This window comes from Chlorocebus sabaeus, chromosome 26, assembly GCF_047675955.1.
Source record: "Chlorocebus sabaeus isolate Y175 chromosome 26, mChlSab1.0.hap1, whole genome shotgun sequence".
In the NCBI taxonomy this organism is placed as follows: domain Eukaryota; kingdom Metazoa; phylum Chordata; class Mammalia; order Primates; family Cercopithecidae; genus Chlorocebus; species Chlorocebus sabaeus.
Genome location: NC_132929.1, coordinates 15537012 through 15561742, shown reverse-complemented (window position 1 = coordinate 15561742; position 24731 = coordinate 15537012). Strand labels below are relative to the sequence as shown.

The following is a 24731-nucleotide window of genomic DNA, read 5'->3' as shown; positions in this document are numbered from 1 at the left end:
GTTCATTCTCCTCCTCATTTAGAGATGGAGTCCATTTCTCCCTCCCATTTCGGTCTTGGCTAGCCTGGAACAACTTTGATTGATATATTACAGCAAAAATGACACTATGCCATTTCCAGGCCTTGTCTTTAAGAAGACAGGCAGTTTCTGCTTCTCTTCAAATGCTCACTCAGAGGAAAGCCAGCCATTATGTAAGAGGTCAGGCTGCCCAAGGCTGCCATGCTGTGAGAGACCCCAGGCAAGCCATATGGAGGGGCTATGCAGAGAGAAGACGACTGTAGCCAGTTCCTGGCTATCATGATTTTGGTAATGTCTCTCAAATTCATGTCCACTTGGAACCTCGGAATGTGTCTTTTTTTGGAAATAGGGTCTTTGCAGAGACTTAGTTAAGATGAAGTCTTATTGGATTAGGGTGGGCCTTCAAAGAAGAGGAGAGGACACAAAGAGACATAAAGACACAGGGAAGAAGGCTGTGTGAAGATAGAGGGATGTAGCTACAAGCCAAGGAATGCAAGGATTGCTGGAACCCAAAAGAAGCTAGGAAGATACAAGGAACAATTCAGAAGGAATGCTCTGCTGACACTTTGATTTCAGATATCTAGCTTCTGGAACTGTAGAGAATAAATTTCCGTTGTTTGCAGCCACCCAGCCTGTGGTAAATTGTTATAGCAGCCCTAGGAAACCGATACGCTGACTATTCAACAGTTTCAATGCAGACACTGAAGAAAGGAGCAAGCTTGGACATTTCAGCTCCAGCAAACACAATGCAGAGAATAACCAAGGCTAGATATATGGCCCCCTGACCTACTCCAGACATTTCCAGCCAAAGGGAGCTACCCAGCCATCTGAGGCCCCATTCATAGTGGAGCAGAGATAAATTGTTTCTGCTGTGTCCATCAAATTCCTGACCCACAGAAGCAAGAGCATAATAAAATGTTCACTGTTTTGTGCCATTAACTTAAAAAATTTTTTGTTGTAAATTGATAATTTATATTTATGAGATACAAAGTGATATTATGATTTATTAATACAATATAGAATAATTAAATCGAGCTAATTAGCCTATCCATCACCTCAAATACTTAACATCTTTTATGGTGAGACCATTTGAAATTTAGTCTCTTAGCAATTTTGAAATGTACAATACATCATTATTGATGACATCTACCACGCCTTGTAATAGATCTCAAAGAAAAACCCTTATTCCTCCTGTCTAACTGAGACTTTGTACCCTTTGGCCATTATTTTCTCATTTTCCCATCCTCCAGCTTCTGGTAACCACCATTCTACTCTGCTTCTCTGAGTACAATTGTTTTGGATTCCACATATAAATGGGAACATGCAGTATTTGTCTTTTTGTGTCTGGTTTATGCTTGGCATAATGTCCTCTAATTCTGTTCATGTTGTTGCAAATGATAGAATTTCCTTCTTTTGAAAGACTGAAAAGTACTCCGTGGTGTATATATACCACATTTTCTTTATCCATTCATCTGTTGGTGGATACTTAGGTTGTTCTGTAACTTGGCTATTGTGAGTAGTGCTGCAGTGAGCATGGGAGAGCAGACATCTCTTTGACAAACGAATTCCAAAGCTTTTGGGTAAATGCCCAGAAGTGGGATTTCTGGATCATATGGTAATTCTATTTTTAGTTTTTTGAGAATCCTCCATACACTTTTCCATAATGGCTGTAGTAATTTACATTCCCACCCACAGAATGCAAGGGTTTCCTTTAATCCACATCCATACCAACACTTTATCTCTTGTGTTTTTGGTGATAGCCATTCTGACAGGAGTGAGATGATATTTCATCATGGTTAATTTATATTTCCTGAATGATTAGTGAGGTTGAGCATTTTCTGCGTATTTGTTGTATGCCATTAAGTTTTGTTTTTTACTTTTTATTTTGAAATAATTTTAAATTTATGGGAAATTTGCATAAGTAGTACAGAATTCCGTATACCCTTCCTCCCAGCTTCTCCTAATCTTACATAACCATAGTGATCGAAACTCAGAAATCAACATTGGTGCAATACCATTCATTAAAGTATAGACTTTCTTAAAAATTGACCAGGTTTCCCACTAATGTCCTTTTTACTTACTAGTATCCAATCCAAGATCCCATGTTACATTTTGTTGTCATGTCTCCTTAATCTCCTCCACTATGTGATAGTTCCTCAGTCTTTCCTTGTCTGTCGTGATGTTGACCCTTTTGGAGAGTGTTGGTCAGCTGTTTTGTGAAATATCCTTCAGTTTTGGTTTATGTGATGTTTTCTCATGATTAGATGAAAGTTACGAATTTTGGCAAGCATGCTCTGGAAGTTATGTGCCCTTCTCAGTCGATCGCACTTGGTGTACCTGATGCTGTTATATATCGTTATCGGTAATGTTTCACCTTGATTGCATTATTCAGATGGTGTCTGCTGGTTTCCTCCACTGTAAAATTACTATTTTTTAATTTTACAATTAATACATATCTGGGGGGAGATACTTTAAGACTACGCAAATATCCTGTTTCTTCTCCAGCTTTCACCTACTAATTTCAGCATCAATAAGTATTATTGCCTGAAATAATTATTACCGTATGCCACTAGATTTGGGGTGATTTTTTAATGCAACGATAGATAACTGGAACACTGTGCGTCAGCATTACTTTTAATGATTATACATTAATTCATGAGATGGATGTGCCATTATTTGTTTAACTAATACCCTTCTATTGAACATTTAGATTATTCCTTTAGGTTTTCAATTTTTAAAATTACACATAATGTTGCAATGACATCATTAGTCAATTATTGCAAAGATTACCTTCTGTGGTAGGCTGAAAAAAATCCATCTCAATCCCCCAAGCTATGTTAGGAGAATCATTGTTTTAAACATGATTTCTATGTCCTATCTCTAGAGCCTGTAAATGTTACCTTATTTGGAAAAAGGGTCTTTGCAGATGTGATTAAGTCCTGGAATATTGAGATGGGCCCTAAATTCCATCAGAATTTAGGTAGGCTTATCAGAAAGAGATGGAGGGAGAAGAGGTAGATAAGGAAGAGGAAAAGGTACTGCAAAGACGGAGGCAGAGATTGGAGTGATGCAGCCTCAAGCCTGCTGGCAACCACCAGATGCTGGAAGAGGGAGGAACGGAATCTCCTCTAGAACCTCTGGAGGGAATGTGGCACTGTTGACACCTTGATTCTGGATTTCTGGCCTCTAGAACTGTGAGAGAATAAAATTCTGTTGTTTGAAGCCACCAAATTTGTGGTAATTTGTCAGGGCAGCTATAGAAAATGGGTATACTTTGGAATACATTCCTATAAGAGAAATACTTAGTCCACGGTTGAACTTTCACAAGATTTTTATTCACGTTGACTTATTGAAATCAAGTTAGATTCTTACCACATTGTATCTGAATGTTGTTTTTCTATGCCAACAACAATGGATTTTGTAGTTATTTTTAAGCTTTGTTTATTTAAAGTGGAATCACAATAATTTGTATTTCTCTGATTATCAGGGAGCTTATGGATTTCTTTTGTTTAGCCAAGTTGTGAGTTACCTAGTCATGTCTTAGGCTCTTTTATAAAGTGAGGCATTCTTTATTGATTTGAAAGACGTTTTTAAATATTAAGGATATTAATTCTTTGTCACAAATACCAAAACATTTTTTTTTTAAAATTTTAGTTTAATTTTTTTAATTTCTTGCTCTAGTTAGTCATTTCTTTTATGTTATCATTGGTACTCTGCTTTTAAAGGCCTTTTATGTCTCAAGATTATATAAAAATATATATTTTCCTTTCATCAGTTATAATTTAATGAAAAAATTTAAATATTAACCCACATGAAATTTATTTTGGTATTAGATATGAGGTAGAGAGTTGATTTAGTTTTTTCCCCCAATTTGCTAACCAGCTATTCCAAGACCAGTTATTAGATAATCCATCATTTCCCCACTTATTTGAAGTGCTAACTTTATCATGTACGAACTGGGTTTGTTTCAAGGTTTTCTATTTTATTCCATTAAAATTTCTGTCTGTGCTGATGTTAATACCACTCTATTTTGATTATTGTGTCTTTGTAATACATTTTATTAGGGCAGTATTTTGGAATAACATGTTTTTCTCAAATCTGTTTTTTTTCTGAGTTTAGCAATTACATTATTTTTTTAAAAAGGTAGTACAAGAGCACCTCTAAAGCTATAGCTTATGAACTGCTTTTTAATTTATTTAAATGTCTAAAGACCAGTATATGAACATAGCCTGTTTGGAAAAGTACAACTTACTAATATATTTCCTTCAATGTTTATCAGGAATTCTACACCTTCCTAGAAATGAGACTACACCCCTTATTCCCAAAAGCAAAAACAAAAACAAAAACATGGACAGTGTCAGGAATGAGATTCTGGATGTCATAGTATCTCAGCATCTATAGTTTGGAAACCAGGAGTCAAATACTGATTTTTCTAGTGGATAGGGCTTTTCTGAAAGACCACACCTGCTTGTGGTTGACTCTGGAGCAAGCAGTGTAAGACAGGCCACTCTGTAAGTGGATCTGTGGTGGCCTTTTAACATTAACCTTTTCGGTCACAGAGTTCACTACCCAGTGAACTTTTGGTCCTGGAAGGCAAGACATTTGTTTTCAGTTGCCCTTTTTTCAAAACCAAATCAAAACTATACAATGTGTTTAATTTTTAAAGCTCCTGGCATGTATATTTGGCTTAAATCTAGGTTCACATTGTATTTCTAGAGTCACGTGACTGCTGCAGGCCCTTTAGACACTTCCCATAATGTTAGATTAGTCCTGATGTTCTAACATGGAAATTAAGTGGACTTAATGATATGAAAGCTGGAGCTACAAGGGGCTCGAAAGCTATGTTAGGAGAATCATTGTTTTAAACATGATGACATTATTAAAACTTCAGTTTTTAGATTCTGACTTCTTGGTTATTATGTATTGGCAGTGTGTACAAAGCAGGTAAGATGCAAAAGCAGGGTCAATGTTAAAGGAAAAGGGAATACAAGATACTGTTAGGTGAACCAGATGTCTGTTTGCCTTCACTGTTGCTACTGACTATCTTAATTTGTTCACAGTTGACTGGTTCACCAAAATAAAGAGGTAACATTATTGTATTACTGGCTTCTTCAGATTTAATTAGAATCTCTTTTTGATGATTGTTCTTTTACAGAAAAGCCAAATTCCCTAATGAAATTTCCTGCTTGCTGTTTACTTCATAGACATATGTTTTGGAGTCACTTATTGCCATACATATCTGTTTTTTTTAATCTTAAAAAAGTTGTTAGCATTTTACTTTAGGCTGCATTATTAACCTAATTACATTAATTTTTTTTGAACTACATAACTATTACCTTATTCTAAAAGAGGAAACTTTTGGAATAATCAGCTTACATTTGTTGTTATTAGAATATTTTCACTGCAAGTATGAAAGAAATAATTAGAAACACAAGAGTCCAGTTTGACCTCGTTCCATGGACTTTTTGAAAGTCTCATATTCTTGCTATTTCAACATAGGCACTATCATAAGGTGGTATGAAACTACTTATATCTGTTCTACACTGAGATGAATTTCCCATTACTCATTGGATCTCAGCTACTGTTTTAATGAGAAATGTATAAAAATTTAAAAATACTTTAAGCAATCATATATAGTCATACATTTCTAAATAAAATATTTTTAGAAGTGTTATTAGGAAAACAGGAAAATTTTGCCTTTTTTCCCTCTATGATAATTTTTTGTTACCAGCACAGTTTAAGGCACTTGTAAATTGTCAGTAGGTGGCAGCATCTAGTCACAAGAAGTACTTTAAAAAGCCTTAAAGCACTTTTAAAAATTTTGAAGCTCCTGGATTATATATTTGGCTTAAACCTGTAGAGCTCACATTGTATTTCTGGAGTCACGTGACTGCTGTAGGCCCTGTAGACAATTCCTGTAATGTGAGATTAGTCCCGATATTCTAACATGGAAATTAAGTGGACTTAATGATATGAAAGCTGGAGCTGCAAGGGACTTGAAAGCTATGTTCAGAGAGAATCATTTTAAGCATGACCACATTATTAAAGCCAGACCTATTTCAGCGTATCTACCAACATACCCAAACATACTTTCTTTCTTTTCATTTTTTCTCTTTAAACGAAGGGAGAAATTCTTCGGATGGGTATTTTTCTTTTCTAGTCAGTTTTTCTTATCCTCTTATTTAAGAGTTAGCTTCAGGTTGGGTGTGGTGGTTCATGCGTGTAATCCTAGTGCTTTCAGAAGTGGAGTCAGGAGTGTTGCCTGAAGCCAGGAGTTTGAGACCAGCCTGGGCAAGATAGCGAGACCTTGTCTGTACAAAATATTTAAAAATTAGCCAAGCATCAGGGGGCTGAGGTGGGAGGATTGCTTGAGCCCAGGAGTTTGAGACTGTAGTCATGCCATGTTCTGCAGCATTTGTGACTGTGTGAAACCCTATCTCCAACAAACAAACAAACAAACAAACAAACAATTAACTTTAAGGACTTTGGGCTGATGGCTGAATGACAATTTCCAACCTGTTTTCAGCTTCCAAAACACAAAAACCATCCCAGGTCGCTTGTAACATCACAAATAAGCAACAGCAAATAAATGAAAAAAATAACTGTGTTTGGATAGTGCATTTACTTTTATTTATAGGTACTAAACACAAAAGAGGCCTTGACTCCAAGAGAAAGTTGAAAACAACATTAAATTGATTTATATCACATTTGAACCTTATAATCCAGACATACTAACCTCAACTTTACTGGGATTTTGAAGTAAACAATATTGTACTTGCTAGAGATCTCTGAAATATTTTAAAAGTCTGTCCCATCCCATTACTGAGGGGTCACTTTTGGGTTTTCTTAGAGGCATGTTGCAACAATCAAAACTGTTTACATCACCAGGAGTTTTCCCTTAGTTTCTATCGTTTATCTAATGAATACAGGTAGAATTCAATATTCTTTGAGACAAATACATCTAGTGACAGGGTTGCTTATTGTCTGCTTTTGATAGAGGTGATTCTTTTTGTCTTTGTCACATTTCTCTCTCGTGTTTCTAGCTCCAAATATATACATGCATATAAACACAAAACATAAACATCTTAACCAATTAGGCTTTTTAAAATTTGAGACTACTTCCTTCTAGGTGCCTTTTCTGTGAAATTCATGTATGTGGTACTTCTGCTTTTGCATGCTTGGTTAAATACTCAAAGAAAATTTGGTAGTCTCTTTCTACTCTGATATGCAGAGGATAGAGGAAGGAAATCACATAACTGTGCTGACTGACACAGGTAAGGATTTTGGGTTTTGGTTTCGTTGGAGTCTCAGCATTGCTTAGCAATCTCTGTTGCATTCTCCAAAATGGTGATTCCAAACTGTTACTAACTGCTTCGTCTCCCATCTTCTGTGAGACTTTCCTTCACTGTGTTGTTTGGTCTTCCTTTCCAGAGAAAATGAATCTACAGGGTAGGAATTCCTTCAGATTCTTTCCTTCCGTTTCTAAGCTTCATCCTGACTATGCTCATCCATCCCCTGCCTCTTCCCTCTAAGTTTAGATGAAGGGAAGGTACTCTTATCCTCTGAGGCCAAAATCAGTAACATCCCATCCCTTTCACTGGCTGTTGGTTTGTCAGCCATTCCATTTTTCATCTGGAGCTTCTTTAGAGTAAAAAAATGAGGAAAAAGGCTTCAATCTCTCTGGCTCTTTTCCTTCAACTTACCATGTTTAACTCTTCTAGTCCTAAAACAGAATTGAAAAGCTGTTGAACCAGTGAATGACCAGCAAAACATACAAATAAGCCTTTTTCCACATTTTTTTTTAAACCTTACTCTAAAACAGACACCACTCAGTTTCCCTCTTCTCCTTAGAGGTCAGACTTGTTGAGAGAATAGTCCACATCTCTTGGTGCTACCTGGTCAACTTCCATTTACTTCTTAACTTTTCCATGTCTGTATTTTCTACTGTTACACTATGAAAGTGGTCCTCCTAAATTCGAAATCTAATGGCATACCTCCAGTTTTGATTGTACTTGACATCTCTGTAGAATCTGACACAATGACCTCTCATAGCATAGTACATTTTTTACTGGATTTATTATTCCCTGCTGGTTTTCTTCTTTTTCTTTCCTTCTTCCTCCCCATTGTTGAAACCTATTTCTTCTTTTTTTTTTTTTTTTTTTGTTTTTGTTTTTGAGACGGAGTCTCGCTCTGTCACCCGGGCTGGAGTGCAGTGGCCGGATCTCAGCTCACTGCAAGCTCCGCCTCCCGGGTTTACACCATTCTCCTGCCTCAGCCTCCCGAGTAGCTGGGACTACAGGCGCCCGCCACCTCGCCCGGCTAGTTTTTTGTATTTTTAGTAGAGATGGGGTTTCACCGTGTTAGCCAGGATGGTCTCGATCTCCTGACCTCGTGATCCGCCCGTCTCGGCCTCCCAAAGTGCTGGGATTACAGGCTTGAGCCACCGCGCCCGGCCTCCCTATTTCTTCTTTTATATGTTTTCTCTGCTTTGGTTAGTGGTTTCATCACCCACCTACTCTTCTAAACTGGAAACTCAAGAGCCAGCCTGAGTTCCTCCCTCATTGTTCCTTTACACTTCTTCCTTGAGTTCCCCAAATGAGTATTTTTTCTGCCCTATCTGTATCTGACCGGTTTTTTTTTTTTTAACCCCCATTGTTAAATGGTTTGATCTCAGCATTTCTCTATCAGTCTATTCAAACAGCTTTCAGTCTTGCCTCCATGGTGTCATTATTTTCCTGCAAGATCATTGTACTGGTTATCTAGTGCTGTGTAACAAATTACCCCTAAAACATGGCAACCTAAGCCAACAAACATTTATAATCTCATAGTTTCTGTGGGCTAGGAATCTGGGAGCATCTTAGCTAGGTGGTTCTGACTCAGGATCCCTCGTGTCAAATGGTTGCTGGGGCTACAGACATTTGAAAGCTTTACTGGAGTTGGAGAATTGGCTTCCAAGCTCACTCACTTGGTTGTTTGCAGACCTCAGTTTCTTGCTACCTGTGGGCTGGAGACCTTAGTTTCTTACTACACGAACTCTTCCATAGGATGTGTGCGTGTCCTCACAACATAGTAGCTGACTTCTAGAGCATGTAGTAAGTGCTCGACAAATTGAGTTATTATTAGTATTCCTGTGATTACTAGACATTACTGCATCAACAGGAACATGGTATGTGTCTGTTATATTATCGTTTATATGTCAAGGAATTTCTGCAGGTTTCATACATCTATTAGCTATGTATGTATCTTTTTATTATTACCCTGATTGGTGTTTAGCCCATCATATTTATAAAGGGTTATTAATGACATAGTGACTTTTTACACATTTATAATTTGTTTTCTATTTGTACATTTAACTAAATTATATTATTAATTCTAATTATTTTTACTTGTTTACCTTGTTTTAGTTTGTGAACATATCATCAGGAAATAATGTTAATGTTTGTGTCCTTTTTAACAGTCATTCCTATGCTGAGAACTATAAGAACTAAGTGTTGAAATTTACTGAATGCATTTCAATATATATTTAAATTATCATAAATTTTTATTTCATGAGCAACATATTTAATGTTTTAAAATTAATAGCTTTAAATACTAAATGAGTCTTTTATTCCTGCACCAACCCTTCTTAGTTATGGAAGATTATCCTTTTAATTTAGTACCAGATTTAAATGGATGAATTTATTCAGATTTTTTGCGTCTATATTTATAAGCAACGTTAGTTGTATGTGCATGTGCACACACAGGTGTGTGAAATGTTTGTTATGGTATAGGGGGTGTAGTTGGGGGTGGAGAGTAGATGTATGTATGTTTGCTTTGTCAGGCTGTGTGAACTTCATAAAATGAGTGGGGGTGGCTGCTCACTTATTTCTATGATTTGAAACAGTTTATATAACACAGGGATTATCTGTTCCCTTAAAATTTGAAAGACTTCACTGGAAAAACCATCTGGTTCAGATAATTTCTTGGAGGCAATTCTCTGACTCTTTTCTCAGCTGCCTTCATATTTACTATTCTATTTCAGGTTACTAGCTATTCTGGAGTCAATTTTGGCAGTGCATCCATGTCACTAAGATTTTAAAGTATCCACTTCACGAAGATTTAAAAATTTACTAATATACAATCTCAGATAGTATTTTAAATAATAATTCTTTTTCATATTGTTTGTACCTTCTCTTTATCTCTAATTTTGTTCATGTTTTCCTCAATCTTTTTAATCTGGAAGTTTTTTCTAAACTTTTTATTTGGGCACAGTTTTACATTCACAGAAAAATTATGAATATGGTGCAGAGATTTCCCCTATACCCACCCCCAGTTTCCCTTATTATGAACATCTTGCATTTGTATGGTTCATTTGTTTCAATTAGTGAACCAATTTTGGTACATTCACATTTCCTTAACTTTTACTTAATGTCCGTTTTTGTTCCAGAATCCCATCCAGGATGCCACATTCCATTTAGCCCTCATGCCTTCTCAATCTACTGTTGGCTGTGACACTTTCTGAGACTTTTCTTACTTTTGATGACCTTGACAGTTTTGAGTAGTACTGGTCAGGTATTTTGTAGAATGTCCAGCAGTTGGAATTTACCTCATACTTTCCTCATGATTAGACTTGAGAGTATGTGTTTTGGGGAGGAAAACCATGGAGTTACAGGGTCATTTTCATTACATCATATTATTAACATAACATTGCTATTCATGTTAACTCTGATCACCTGGCTGAGGAAATATTTGTAAGATTTTTCCACTGTAAAGTTACTGTATTTCCCCCTCCTTTTCTACACTGTACTCTTTGGAAAGAAATTGCTATTTGCAGCCCTTGCTTAAGGAGTGGTGCTGGGAAAACTGGCTAGCCGTAGGAAGAGGGATAAAACTGGACCTCTACCTCTTACCATGTTCAGAAATCAACTGAAGATGGATTAAAAATTTAAATGTAAGACCCCAAACTATAAAAATTCTAGAAGAAAACCTAGGAAATACTCTTTTGGATATTGGCCTAGGCAAAGATTTTATGACTGCATTCTCAAAAGCAATTGCAACAAAAACAAAAATTGACAATTGGAACCTAATTAAACTAACTTCTGTGTGGCAAAAGAAAATATCAATACAATAAACAGACAACCTATAAAATGGGAGAAGGTATTTGCAAACTGTGCGTCCAACCAAGGACTATTATGCAAAATCTATAAGGAATTGAACAAACAAAAACCAAATAACCCCATTAAAAAGTGGGCAAAGGACATGGAGAGACACTTCTCAAAAGAATACAAGTGTATGAAAAAAGGCTTAACACCACTAATCATCAGAGAATTGCAAAGCAAAACCACAATGAGATACCATCTCACACAAGTCAGAATGACTATTATTAAAAAGTCAAAAAATAACAGGCATTGGTGAGGCTGCAGAGTAAAGGAAATGTTTGTACACTGCTGGTGGAAATGTAAATTAGTTCAGCCATTGTGGAAAGCAGTTTTGAGATTTCTCAAATAACTAAAAATATAACTACCATTCAACCCAGCAATCCCATTCCTGGGTGTATACCCAAAGGGAAATAAATTGTTCTACCAATAAGACACCTGCACACACATGTTCATCACAGCACTATTCATAATAGCAAAGATGTGGAACCAACCTAGATGCCCATCAATAGTGGATTTGATAAAGAAAATGTGGTTTATATATACCATGGAATACTATGCAGCCATAAAAAAGAACAAAATCGTGTCGTTTGTGGCAACATGGAGGCAGCTGGAGGCCATTATCCTAAGTGAATTAACACAGAAACAAAACTAGACATTGCATGTTCTCACTTACAAGTGGGAGCTAAACCCTGGGTACACATGGACATAAACATGGGAACAGTAGATGCCAGGGACTCCCTAAGGAGGGAGGGAGAGATGGGGCAAGGGTTGAAAAACTTTCTATTGAGTACTATGTTTACTATCTGGGTGATAGGATCAATAAAAACCCAAACCTCAGCGTCGTGCAGTATACTCTTGTAACAAACCTGTAGTGTACCCCCCAAATCTAAAATACAAATAAAAATTTAAAAAATGATGAAAGCATCATTGCTATGAATTTGTTTCTGAACATAGCTTTATCTCTATAGCATACTCCTGTATGTGGTGTCGTCATTTTCATTATTTTCCACAAGATGTTACTGTTTTTATTTCCTCTAATATTTGATCTAATAGTTACTTAGAAAATGATGATGACTTTCTTTTCTTCTCCAGAATTTTGCATAAGTCCTATATTTTAAAAATGAATATAGAGTCTCATAATATCGTCATGGTTTTGATGTTTTTAAAAATAAGTTTTATTGTGTATATTTAAGGTATACAACATGATATAGGATACATATATGTGTATCTATAAATATATATAGTAAAATGGTTACTGTAGTGAAACAAATTAACATATCAGTCACCTCACATAGTTACCCATTTCCTCTCCCCAACGCCCCATCATGGGAAGAGCAGCTGTAATCTACTCGTTTAGCAAAAATCTTGAATGTAATGCACTATTATCAATTATAGTCCTTGAGTTATACATTAGATCTTTAGATTGTTAATCCTAAATATCTGCTACCTTTTATCCTTTGACCTACATTTTCCCATTTTCTCCCAGTGTTCCCTCCCCAGGTAATCATTGTTTTATTCCCTTTTTCTGTATATTTGACTTTTTCCTTTTTTTTGAATTCCACATATAAGTGAGATCATGCAGTTTTTTTTTTTCTGTGTCTGCCTTATTTCACATAGTAGCATGTCCTCCAGGTCTACCCATGTTGTGGCAAATGGCAGGTTCTCCTTTTTTAAGGCTAATATTCCTTTGTGTGTGTGTTTGTGTGTGTGTGTATGTATGTATTACAGTTGCTTTATCCATTCATCTGCCAATGGACACCTGGTTTGTTTCCATATCTTGGCTATTGTGAATGATGGTGCAATAAACATGGGTGTGCAGATGTCTTTATGAGGTGGTGATTTCATTTTCTTTGGGTATATACCCAGAAGAGGAATTGCTGGGTCGTATGGTAATTCTTTCTATTTTTAATTTCTTTAGAAATCTTCATACTGTTTTCCATAATGGCTCCACCAATCTATATTCCCTCAAACAGTATACAAGGGTTCCCTCTTCTCCACACCCTCACCAGTAATTTGTTATCTCCTGTCTTTTTGATAATAGCTTTCCTAACAAGGTGTTATCTCATAGTAGTGTTGATTTACATTTCCCTGATGATTAGTAATGTTGAGCACCTTTTCGTATTGTTGGTCATTTTTATGTTTTCTTTGAAAAAGTGTCTATTCACTTTGCCCATTTTTAATCAGGCTATGTTTTCTTGCTATTGAGTTGTATGAGTTCTTTATAAATTTTGAATATTAACACCTTATCAGATATGTGATTTGCAAATGTTTTTCCCAATCTGTAGGTTTTTTTTCTTTTACTGATTGTTTCCTTTGGTATGCAGAACTTTCTTAGTTTGATGTGGTCCCATTTATTTATTTTTGCTCTTTTATTCTGAACTTCTGGTGTGATACCCAAGAATCATTGCCCAGGGTGATATTAAGGCACTTTCCTTCTATGATTTCTTCTAGGAGTTTTATAGTTTCAGATTTTATGCTTAGGTCTTTTATTCATTTTGAGTTGATTTTTGTGTATGGTGTAAGATAAGGGTTCAATTTCATTCTTTGGGATGTGGAATTTCAGTTTTCCCAGCACCTATTTATTGAAGAGGCTATGTTTTCCCCATTGCGTCTTCTTGGGCCCTTGTTAAAACTTAATTGACTGTATATGTTTGGATTTATTTCTGGGATTTGTATTCTGTTCTGCTGGTCTGTGTGTCTGTTTTTATGCCAGTATTATACTGTTTTGATTATGTCGCTAATACTAATTTGATTACCTTTCTGTGTGATGCCTTCAACTTTAGTTTTTCTTTTCCAGAATTGCTTTGGCCATTTGGGGTCTTTTGTGGTTCCATATGAAGTTTAGGATTTCTATTTCTGTGAAAAATATTGTTGAGATTTTGATGGGGGTTGCTTTGGGTAGTGTGGACTTTATCACAATGTTAAATTTTTTGATCCATGAGCATGGAATATCGTTCCATTTATTTGTGTCCTCTTGAATCTCTTTCACCAACGTTTTATAGTTTTTAGTGTCCAGGTCTTTTACCCCCTTGGTTTAATTTATTCCTAAGCACTTCATTTGATTTTTTTGATGCTATCATAAATGAGATTGTTTTCTTGACTTTTTTAGGCTAGGTTGTTTGTGTATAGAAATGCCATGGATTTTTATATGTTGATTTTGTACTTTACAACTTTTCTGAATTTATTTATTACTTCTAATAGGTTTTTTTTTTTGGTGGAATCTTTGAAGTTTTCTACATACAAAATCATGTCATCTGCAAGTAGAGATAATTTTGCTTCTTCCTTTCTAATTTGGATGCTTATTATTTCTTTTTCTTGTCAGATTGCTCTTGCTGGTGCTTCCAGTACTATGCTGAATAGAAGTGGTGAGAGTGGGCATCCCTACCTTGTACTAGATCTTAGAGGAAAAGCTTTCCGTTTTTCCCCATTGATTATGATGTTAACTATGAACTTTTTATAAATGGCCTTTATTATGTTGAGGAAATTTTCTTCTATACCTAAACTCTTGAGAGTTTTTATCAAGAAAGGATGCTGAACTTTGTCAAATGCTTTTTCTGCATCAATTGAAATGATCATGTGGTTTTTGTCTTTCAGTCTGTTAATGTTATTTATGTATCACATTGATTGATTTACATGTGTTAAACCACCCTTACCTGCCAGGAATAAATCCCACTTGATCATGGTGTATAGTCTTTTTGATATATTGTTGAATTTGGTTTGGTAATATTTTATTGAGGATGTTTACATCAATGTTCATCAGGGATTCCTGGCCTGTAATTTTCTTTTTTGTGTAGAGTCTTCGTGTGGCTCAGGTATCAAGGTGATACTGGCCTCATAAAATGTATTAGAAAGTATCCCCTCTAGCTGTTTTTTTTTTTTTTTTTTTGGAAGAGTTTAAGAAGTATTGGTATTAATTCTTTGAGAATTTGGTGGAATTCAGCCATGAAACCATCTGGTCCTGGGGTTTTCTTTGCGGAGAGGTTTTTAATTACTACTTCAATCTCTGTGTTTATTGTAGATCTGTTCAGGCTGTTTCTTCCTGATTCAATATTGGTAGTTTATATTTTTCTAGGAATTTATCCATTTTCTCTAGGTTATCAAATTTGTTGACACATAATTATTCATAATAGTCCCTTTTGATACTTTTTATTTCTTAGGTGTCTGTTGTAATTTTTTTGTTTTCATTTCTGATTTTAGATATTTGAGTCTTCTGTTTTTTCTCAGTCTAACTTTTGTTGATTTTGTTTGATTTTTCAAAAAAACAACTCTTAGCTTTATTGATTTCCCCTTCCTGGTGGCTTTTCTATCCTTGATTTGATTTATTTCTGTTCTCATCTTTATTATTTTCTTCCTTCTGCTAACTTTGGGTTTAGTTTGTTATTTTTTCAGTTCCTTGAAGCATAATGTCAGGCTACTTATTTGAGATCTTTCTTCTTTTATAATGTAGGCATTTATTGCTATAAACTTCCCTCTTAGAACTGTTTTTGGATATTTTGAATTTGGTGAAATCTTTATAGTCTAGTAGAAGGTTCTCATTGTAGGAGACATTTGGATGTGTGCATTTTTGGCTGTCGTAAGGATGTGCTGCAGGGGAGAATGAGGGAATTACTGGAATTTATGCCACTATGCCGGGGGCCAAGTTTGCTAAAGGTCAGGACTTGCATAAGGGAACTCCACACAAAGAATTGTTTTGCCTGTAATATGATTAATACCGCCAGTGAAAATTCACCTAATATATGATTAACTTTTATAAGTGTTCCATGGGCACTTGAAAAGAAGGACTATTTCTCTCTGTGTAGAACAAATTTTGAAATATGCAAAATGTCCATATTACTTGTCTACTTGATTTGCATTCATCTTAGAGAGTTCTGTTAAGGTCTTTCAATATAATTATGCTTTTATTAGTTTCTGAAAACTGTACTCCTTCAATACAGTAGAAAATGCATATTATTTGTGAAACCAAAAAAGACGACCTTGAAGAAAGAGTATACTAACATGAAATAACAAGAGGATGATTTAAAAAAGAAGCTAAGATGAGAAAGGATTACATGGAAAGATAGGAAAAATGTACCTATCAGAGTAACGAGCACAATTAAGACTGCAGGAGAATCAAGGCAGTGAAGGATGCTCCACAACACGAAGGGATAAATAGTTGAAGAAATGATGAAGTAAATGATAAGTGTGGAGATAGGGAATAGGAACTCCAGCTAAAAATTATAGAAATTTCTGAGAAAGTAAACCAGTTATAACTGTTACAGAAACAATGATCAAAGGAAACTTGTGATTTAAAAAATATTATATATGCGCTATTAATGATAAAAGGCCAACACCCATATATACACAGGCAAGAATTCTGAGCCGTGGGAAGGCCCGAAGAAATCTTACAAGCATCCAGGCGCAAATTAGAATAATCTTATTTTACCTATAAAAATGGAAGCTGAATTCAGATTTCTTTCTTGCAATAAAGGAAAAATATAGTAACTAGGGATTACATATTGCCTCTGTTACTGTGGCGTGAAGACAGCGGAAAGACATTCTTAGATATGGTAGAGTGGATAATTCACTGCTAATATTGTCTTTGGAATAAATGTACTTGAAAACACACTCTAGGCAACCAGCAAATGAGTCACAATGTACAATCCAGGATTAGAGAAGTTGCTATATAAAGGAATTATCTGTGAGCATTATAACCAGCCAAATACAGAGGTGAGCAGAAAGAAACGTATGTTTATAAATCCAAGAATTACTCTACACTAGAAGATAAGAATAACAATAGGTAGGTCTAAAAGTCCAGATTATATTAACAGTGGCTGAAAAGTGGGAGAAAAAGGTGAGGGTAAGTAAAATAATTCTAAATTCCCTGTGTTACTTTAGAGGAGGGGCAGAAAACCATTTTTTTTGTTCTTGACTTTCTTAATATAGAAAAAATATGTTTATATAACTTAGACTTCAAATTAAAGTGCAAACTTTCCAAATTGTTGTATAGTTAGGATTATGGTTTATAAAGGAGAAAGGAAAAATAAAAGACAAGAAAATGAGCATAAAAGAAAGGAAGAAAGGGAGGGAGGGAGGAAAAAGGAAGGAAGAAAGCAAGAATGGAAGGATGGAAGGAGGGAAGGAGGGAAGGAGGGAAGGAGGGAAGCCCAAACAGGAAAACCATTAGGGTCTAACAGGAAAATCACTAATATGTCAAGTGATGTACATGTTAGGTGAGGCAATGAGTGTACTGTTTTAAACTAGCCTATTAAAAGATACACTCTCACACTGGTTTTCTTACAAGCCCTCATTTCACTCAGTTCCCCCCTCCTTCCCCCTTTATTTTTATAATCCCATCTTCTTGTCTTTTTACATTCATCAGTTCTTTCCTGTGACTTACTCCTCTAATTTCACAAATGTCATATATTTTGATGTATTGAGGATGCCAAAGTGGTTTTAGAAGTTGTATGATTTGTGTAAGTATTTTCAAAATGTCTGCTGTCCCATTGATGACCAGGCTGCTGCTTCATTTGTTTTTCATGTTTTTCCTTCTGTGTCTTCTCATCCTCCAATGAGGTAAAATCCATCCACACCTGCCATTTGCCAACAGAGCAAAAAGGCACTTCTGCCTTGAGTCCGCTCATGGTCCATCTAGATGATGATAACACTGTGATTTTAAATCTCTGGTTGCAGCTTAGGTTGCTGTGCCCAGCTGCCATTTCAGTTTTGAGTGTCTAGCTGACATTCACTCCTGAGGCTCTGCTGTGCTGGTTCGGATTTGATACCTATAACTGATGTAGTTCTGGGGACGAGCCTTTCAGGGCTCTTAGCGTCACACCTCTGTCTCCACTGTGAGGATTTGCTTGCTTGCAGGAGTACATCTTTATTGCTCGTTTCTGCCTCCTTTCTGTGCAGTTGTTTTCTAGGAGTTGCAGCCTCTGAAGAGATGCAGAAAGAAGTCTGACGGCAGTTGAGTAACGCATTTGAACTGCCTCAAGAAACAGTGTTGTTGCTCAAGGAGATGGGGACTCTGGTTTCTGGGTCCTTTTATCTCTGAGTCAAGGGGCTGCCTTCCATCTAGATCTAAGTCTGCCCCTGCGCTGTTTCAGTAGGCAAAGCTTGCATGGCCGCTGATAACAGTAGGTCCTCGAATGACATCATTTCATTCAACATCGTGTTTTTTTATTTTTAATTTTTTTAATTTTTATTTTTAGAGACAGGATCTCATTTTGTTGCCCAGGCTGGAGTGCAGTGGCATGATCACCGCTCACTGCCACCTTGAATTCCTGGGCTCAAGGGATTCTCCCACCTCAGCCTCCTGAGTAACTGAGATTACCGGTGCATGCCTCCATACCCGGCTAATGTTTAAATTTTCTGTAGAGATGGGATCTTGCCATCTTGCCCAGGCTGGTCTTAAACTCCTGGGCTCAAGAGATTCCTCTCGGCTTCCCAAAGTGCCAGGATTATAGGTGTGAGCCACCACGCCGGGCTCAATGTCATTGTATAAGATCGATGAGGAAAAAAAATGGATTCCCAGCTAGGGCCACTGTCTGTATGGAGTTTGTCTGTCTTCCCCCTGTCTGCGTGGGTTTTCTGCAGACACTCCGGTTTCCTCTCCCTCTCACAGATACGCATGTTAGGTTATTTACGTGATTCCACTGTGAGTGAGTGTGGGTGTGTCTGAGTGCACCTTGCCATGGCATGCTGTCCAGGGTGCGTTCCTGCCTGGAACTCTGAGCTGCCAAGATAGACTCTGGCCACCCGAGACTCTGAATTAGAATAAGCTGATAAATAATTACCTTATTTATTTTTATTAATTTTTCTTAAATATACTTATAGCCCACATTTATGTCAATGTTTAATATTAGAAGTGTTTTGGTCTTTGTGTAGAAGTTTAATGATGTTTTTGTGACCAGAAATGTGCCATAGAAACTTAATTCTTATTTATATTAATAAGACTGTGGTAAAATTGGTTTTGTTGTATGTTGTTTTGCTTAAAGTTGCAGTTTCCAAGAATCTATAGATGACGTTAAGAGAGGATTTACTATACTTGTGTAGGGCATCTAAAAATTGTACAGCATAGTTCAGTATTCAGAAATGAGGTTCTTTTTTCCTTTCTGTTTCTCCCTGCCTTTTCTCAGGGTGGTGTCTGGGTTCGGGAGGACGCTTGTGTAGCATCATGGCCTGGGGGTGGCAGGGGGCGTGGCGCGTGCATCTGGTCCTTGCTGTTCTCTCAGAGGCATCCTGTGCCGCTTGGTCTGTGGATATGGGAAGCCAGCTGGGGCGTCTGCTGACTTGTAGCTGGTCCCATTTAGCCTTTGCCATCTGCCAGCAGATGCTGATGTTCTATGTGGTTCCTGCCACATCCTCTCTGGTGGGAGGCTGTGCGCCACCCCCTCATCGCGACCCCAGTCATCTTCACAGGGCCATGTGAGAGCTTCTGGTCTCCTTCAAGCCACAGGCCAGCCAACCATGGGGAACTGTGTGTGTGTATGTGTATGTGTGTGTGTGTATTTGTGTGTGTGTGTGTGTGTGTGTGTGTGTGTGTGTGTGACTGGGGGAGGGGGAGAGAGAGACAGATTACTTCAGCCCCTGTCTCCCTGTAAGCATGCCACACTGCCTTTGCTTCTCTGCAGCTGTCATGGGTGGATGGAGAGCACTGCGTTCCTGTGTGCGGGGTCTCCCTTCAGTACCAGGTGTACAGTGAGGCAGAGCTCACTCTGCTCTGGGTTTCTCCATCCTCTTCAGGTTCTCTATGCATCTCCAGGATTTCACCTCCAGGGGCTGTGCCGGGGAGCAGCTTAATACCTGTATCACTTGTGTCTGCTCTAAACTCATCCCCTCTGCAGTCTTCTAGGTCCTCTAGATCCTTATTTGGGATGGGTTTTAATTTCTTCCATGGGTGGCAGTAAGCAATTTAAATCACATCCTGCAGTCGTCCTCTTTCAGGACTCACATGAAAAACTGTGCTCAATCATCAAACTTTTGGCTCATGATCTCTAAAGGGAGATTTTTTTTTTCCTTCTCACATGAATGTTTGTAGTGAAGAGAGGAATTTTAAAAATTTTCTTATTAACTTTTAATTTTGATGTAACTTCAGATTTGAAGTCAAAGGAAAAGTACAAAGGATTCTCAAATACTCTATCCAGAGTCTCCAAGTGTTGAAATTTTACCACATTCTCTTTTCTCTCTCCCTCTCCACATAAGGACACACATATATACATACACGATGTACGATTATACATATAAATCAGGAAATGATTATTATGCAACCATCAATAGGCTTTATTGAGATTTTGCCAATTGTCCCACTAATATCCTTTCTAGCAGAAGAAAAATCTCAGGCTATGGCTTACATTCCCGTCATACCTTTTAGTCTCTGTGTTTTATGACATAGACATTTTTGAAGACAGTAGGCCTATTATTTTGTACCATGTCCTCTAGTTTGGGTTGGTTTGTTTCTGCTCAGTTAGGTTCAGGTTATGTGTTTTTGGCAGGAATCCCACAGAAGTGATAGTGTCCTTCTCAATGGATCAGATCAGGAAATGTGTGATGGTGATGGTCCTGATACTCACAACGTTCACTTTAGATGAAAATGGTGTCTACCAGGTTTCTCCATGGTAAAGTTACTATTTTTCCTTTGGTAATTAATAAATTATCTTGTGGGGAGATAGATGCTTTGAGGCTATTATCCTATTATTCCTCAAACGGTCACCCACTAGTTTTGTCGTTCATTGATGATACTTACCTGAGTCAGTTATTATGATGGCTACTAAATGGTTAATTCCATAATTTCTTCTACATTATTTCTGAAAAAGAAGGAAGAACTTTCTAAAGGGAGACTTTTGGAATTCAGAAATTTTTTTTTCCCTCAAGGGTTAGGCTCTTGCAACTGAATGCCCAACTTTTAAACTCTTGTCTTTTAAACTCAGAGCTGATCGATGGCACCCTTGTTGTAGGTAGTACCCACCTCTGTCTGAGGCAGTGAATACCACTGGGATGATGGGCAAAGAGCCACAGGGTCACAAGAGTAATTTCACCTTCTTCTTACCACCTGCGTGACACTGGCCTCAGATAGTCGCCGATCACCTGCGAGGGTTTGCAGTATTGTAAATTTTCATATTTTTATGTCTTTACAGGTGTTTTAGTATAAAATTCAGGTTATCATAAAGGAATTATGGGATAGAAAATAAATGTATTACCACTTCAGGACTATGATGTAAATGTAACTTAAACTGATAATAAAATGTTGCCAAATTACTGACTTGCTGAGCCTACTTTTAATGAATATTGAAGATCTCTTAATAGTGGTTGCACCAAAAAAATGAAAGTTCAAAAACAATTTTAAACCTTTTTGTTTTCTAAGTAGTTTACCCCTCTCTCCCCAGGCTTACACCACAAATTTGCTTGATTAACTCATCAAAGATTGTACAAAGACTAACAGTATAATGTCAACCCCAGTTCCTAATTCATTATTATGAACTCCAAATTAGGGAATTGGAGTTGATGAATTAGTGTTTATAGCAGAAGTTTTGTGTTTTGAATTTGGTGGTTGTGTGTTGAGGGTAAATGTATCTTCTGTCTGCTTCCTTTGTCTGTATCAGCTCATAGAGGGTGTCTGAACTTGGTTTGCTTTCTGGGAGAGGTAGTGGATCCTGTAATATCCTCAAGACTTCCCGTGTTTTCTGAGGCAGAACCATTTCTGTGCCACAACCTAGCAGATTCTCTCACGTTAGGGTACAGAGACACACTTATAATAAAATGTTTATGTTAGCAGCATCTTGCAAATATACAGTGTCCAAATTAGCTAGTAGGAGATCATAAAAATAAACTACATTGAAATAAAGAAGTTGAAAAACACAATGTCCTATTTTCTTTATGGAGGTGCCAAGAAAATACATTAGAAAAGAAGGAAGTTAATTGCTAAGAGTCTCCCAAGTTGTCTCTCACATGCTTTCATCTTAATGACTGATCACATATTTGAAGTCTCCACCCTGAGGACCTAAAGAAAATCACAATTATATTTACTCAGTGTGCATATTCTCTGTATTATGAGCATCAAGTTTTGGGTGCATTGTCTCTGGAGAGTTAATGTGATATTTTAGCACACTGTTACACGTTTTTTTTTGTGCTTAAGTTCTAGGGAAATGCTGTTTAACTATCTTAGCTCCTATAGTTTGTTTCATTGGCTCCTGTATACAAAGATGATTGTCATTTCTACTTGGAGGTGACATTGACATTGTCTTAAGAAATTTGTATGTCTGGAGGGGATTGAGGAACACTGGAGAGAATATTAAATGTTATCTTTTAAAAACAACTTTGTAGACAACTTCTTAATTTATTTTGTGAGCATTGAACAGATGATTTTTTAAATCAACAGGTCCTTCTCATGAGAATGAAGACAACTTTTCCTCCGTGTTTCATACTCAGATCCCTCCAGAAGAATATGAAAAGCAGATGCAGAAACTCAGTAAAGGTATGTTTTAATTTGTGTGATCATACATATTTTCACAAGGGAATACTAGCTGTATACAGAAATATTCATAAATGAAATAAGTTCATGTAATTTAATCCAAAGGTAAGTGGAAGCAAGTAGGGTTCAAGATGACACAAGACTGGTCATTGTTGCAGCTAATTGCTGAGAACCTGTTATACCATTCTACTTTGGATGCTTGACATTTTGTATAATAATAAAGAGTTTTTTTAAAAGCTGGCTGCAAGTAATGAGAACCTGGCTTCAGCAGAAACAAACCTGTGAAAAGGATTTTGGTGGGAGGCAGCTCTCTTTGGTTCCCAAGAGCATATGCTGTGGTTAGTCATTCAGAGGTTGGCTCAATTCTGCAATCCTAGAGAAGAGCCTGAGTGATCCAGCTGGGTCAGGGGCCTACGCCTGGCTCAACCAACTTGTCCAACCCAGCAAGGTTTGGGGTCTGTAGGAACATGGCAGCTATATCACTGCCAGACTGGAGAGGAGAAGAGGACGTTTACAGTGAAGGCAGTTCTGGCCAGATAACCCAATGTGTTTTCCCTGCTATTTATTAGAAACGTATTTTAAAGAAGCTCTATGATAAATATAAACATGGCTGTGTTCAATTTGTATTTTTTAAACATTGTATTGCTTACGAGTATATGAAACTTCAGCTGAATGAATAAACAAACCTCATATTTCAACTTAAAAGACAGTATACAACTTGAATTATGGAAAGAAGTGTTATATCTTGTATCTATTAGGCCACTCACCAAAAAAGGAACTCGTACTTTAACTATTGGTAGTTGATTTAAAAGATAATTATGTGATTGTTAAAAAATAAAACCCCAGATTTAAAGCATAGGTTTATTTGCCTATAAGCTTATATAACTTAAATTTGAGTAAAATATTTTTTTTACTCAAAGCAACTTTTGTTTGAAAAGAATTTTAATCAAGAGATCTTACTCTTTCCCTCATTCTTTCCAGCTATTTTCATCAAAAATTTTTAGATGGTTACATCTGTGTTGACTTTTTGATAACTAGCTATAAACACACCAATTGACTAGCTCACTTCATCCTTTTTGTTCAGGTAACCTCCCTTAGAAAACAAAATTAACTTTTCTGTAAACTTTGTCTGGATTGAGCTTGTGACTGGTGTTTTTTTCTTTTGTGGACTTTAATGTGGAAATGCATCCTGTTTTGTAGGGCGAACTGCATGTGCTATTTAAGGAGACGTTCCTTCTTCGTGCATATTTTCAGAGCTTTGATTAAGGGCTCACATGATCTTGTTTTAAAATATTTTAATGTGACACAGAGAAAATGAGATATTTTATAAAGGGGAATATGAATCCACAAGTATTTTTCTTATTCTTATTTTGAGCACTCAGTGTCTGAATATCTCAGACATTGACTCAAGCCTCTTCCGAACGGTTGAGGAAAATTGACCAACTGAGATGGGCGCTAGGGGTTTGTATAGATGGGAGCCAGGACGTGGGACACTAATTCCCGGACCTTGTTCAAAAGACAGGCTAAACAAAATGCACTGTTCAGAAGGGGTGATGGCAAATTAATAGAATAGCAGGGATGACCTAGTCTTTAGGGAAATTTTTGTTTTGTGTCAAGACTGAAATAAAATATATATTTTAAAGTCTCCCTAACATCAGCAATTTCTTCGTCTCATGTCTGTCTTGAAGTTCTATTGATATTTCCCATCATTCTCATGGAATCAACAGGAAGAAGTTTGATACGTGATAATGAATTACACAAGTTTTATGAGAACTTCATTCGAAGTTACAGTAGCACATTTATCTTTTTAAGAACAGATCTCCATTATATATGAGGTTTCTGGATCTGGAATGTAGAAGTTAGTTCTTCTGTGTGTGTTTTGTTTCTTATATACTTTAATATATGCTTAAAGTGGGCTTTTAGCGTAATTAACACTTTTAATTACGAAAAATTTTTGAACTTTCTTAATATTAGATTTTACCTGTGATGTGGAAAGAAATGAGTCATTGATCAAAGCAGGAAAGAAACCTTTCTCAAATACAGAAAAGATTGAGCTCAGGGGTAAACACAACCAGGATTTTATTAAGAGAAACATTGAGGTATGTACTTAGAAATTCAGAAGCGAG

General features: G+C 36.7%; 1 protein-coding gene across 2 annotated transcripts in view; it reads left to right on the top strand.

Moving 5' to 3' along the window:
* The window catches only part of FSIP1 (fibrous sheath interacting protein 1), a 193451-nt gene that overhangs the window by 20360 nt on the left and 148360 nt on the right, over positions 1–24731 (top strand). For both annotated transcript variants that reach the window (XM_038009827.2, XM_008017084.3), the window contains exons 6-7: positions 22513–22608; positions 24580–24704. In XM_038009827.2, the coding sequence (XP_037865755.2) occupies positions 22513–22608; positions 24580–24704 (221 nt within the window). The remainder of the gene's footprint in view (positions 1–22512; positions 22609–24579; positions 24705–24731) is intronic.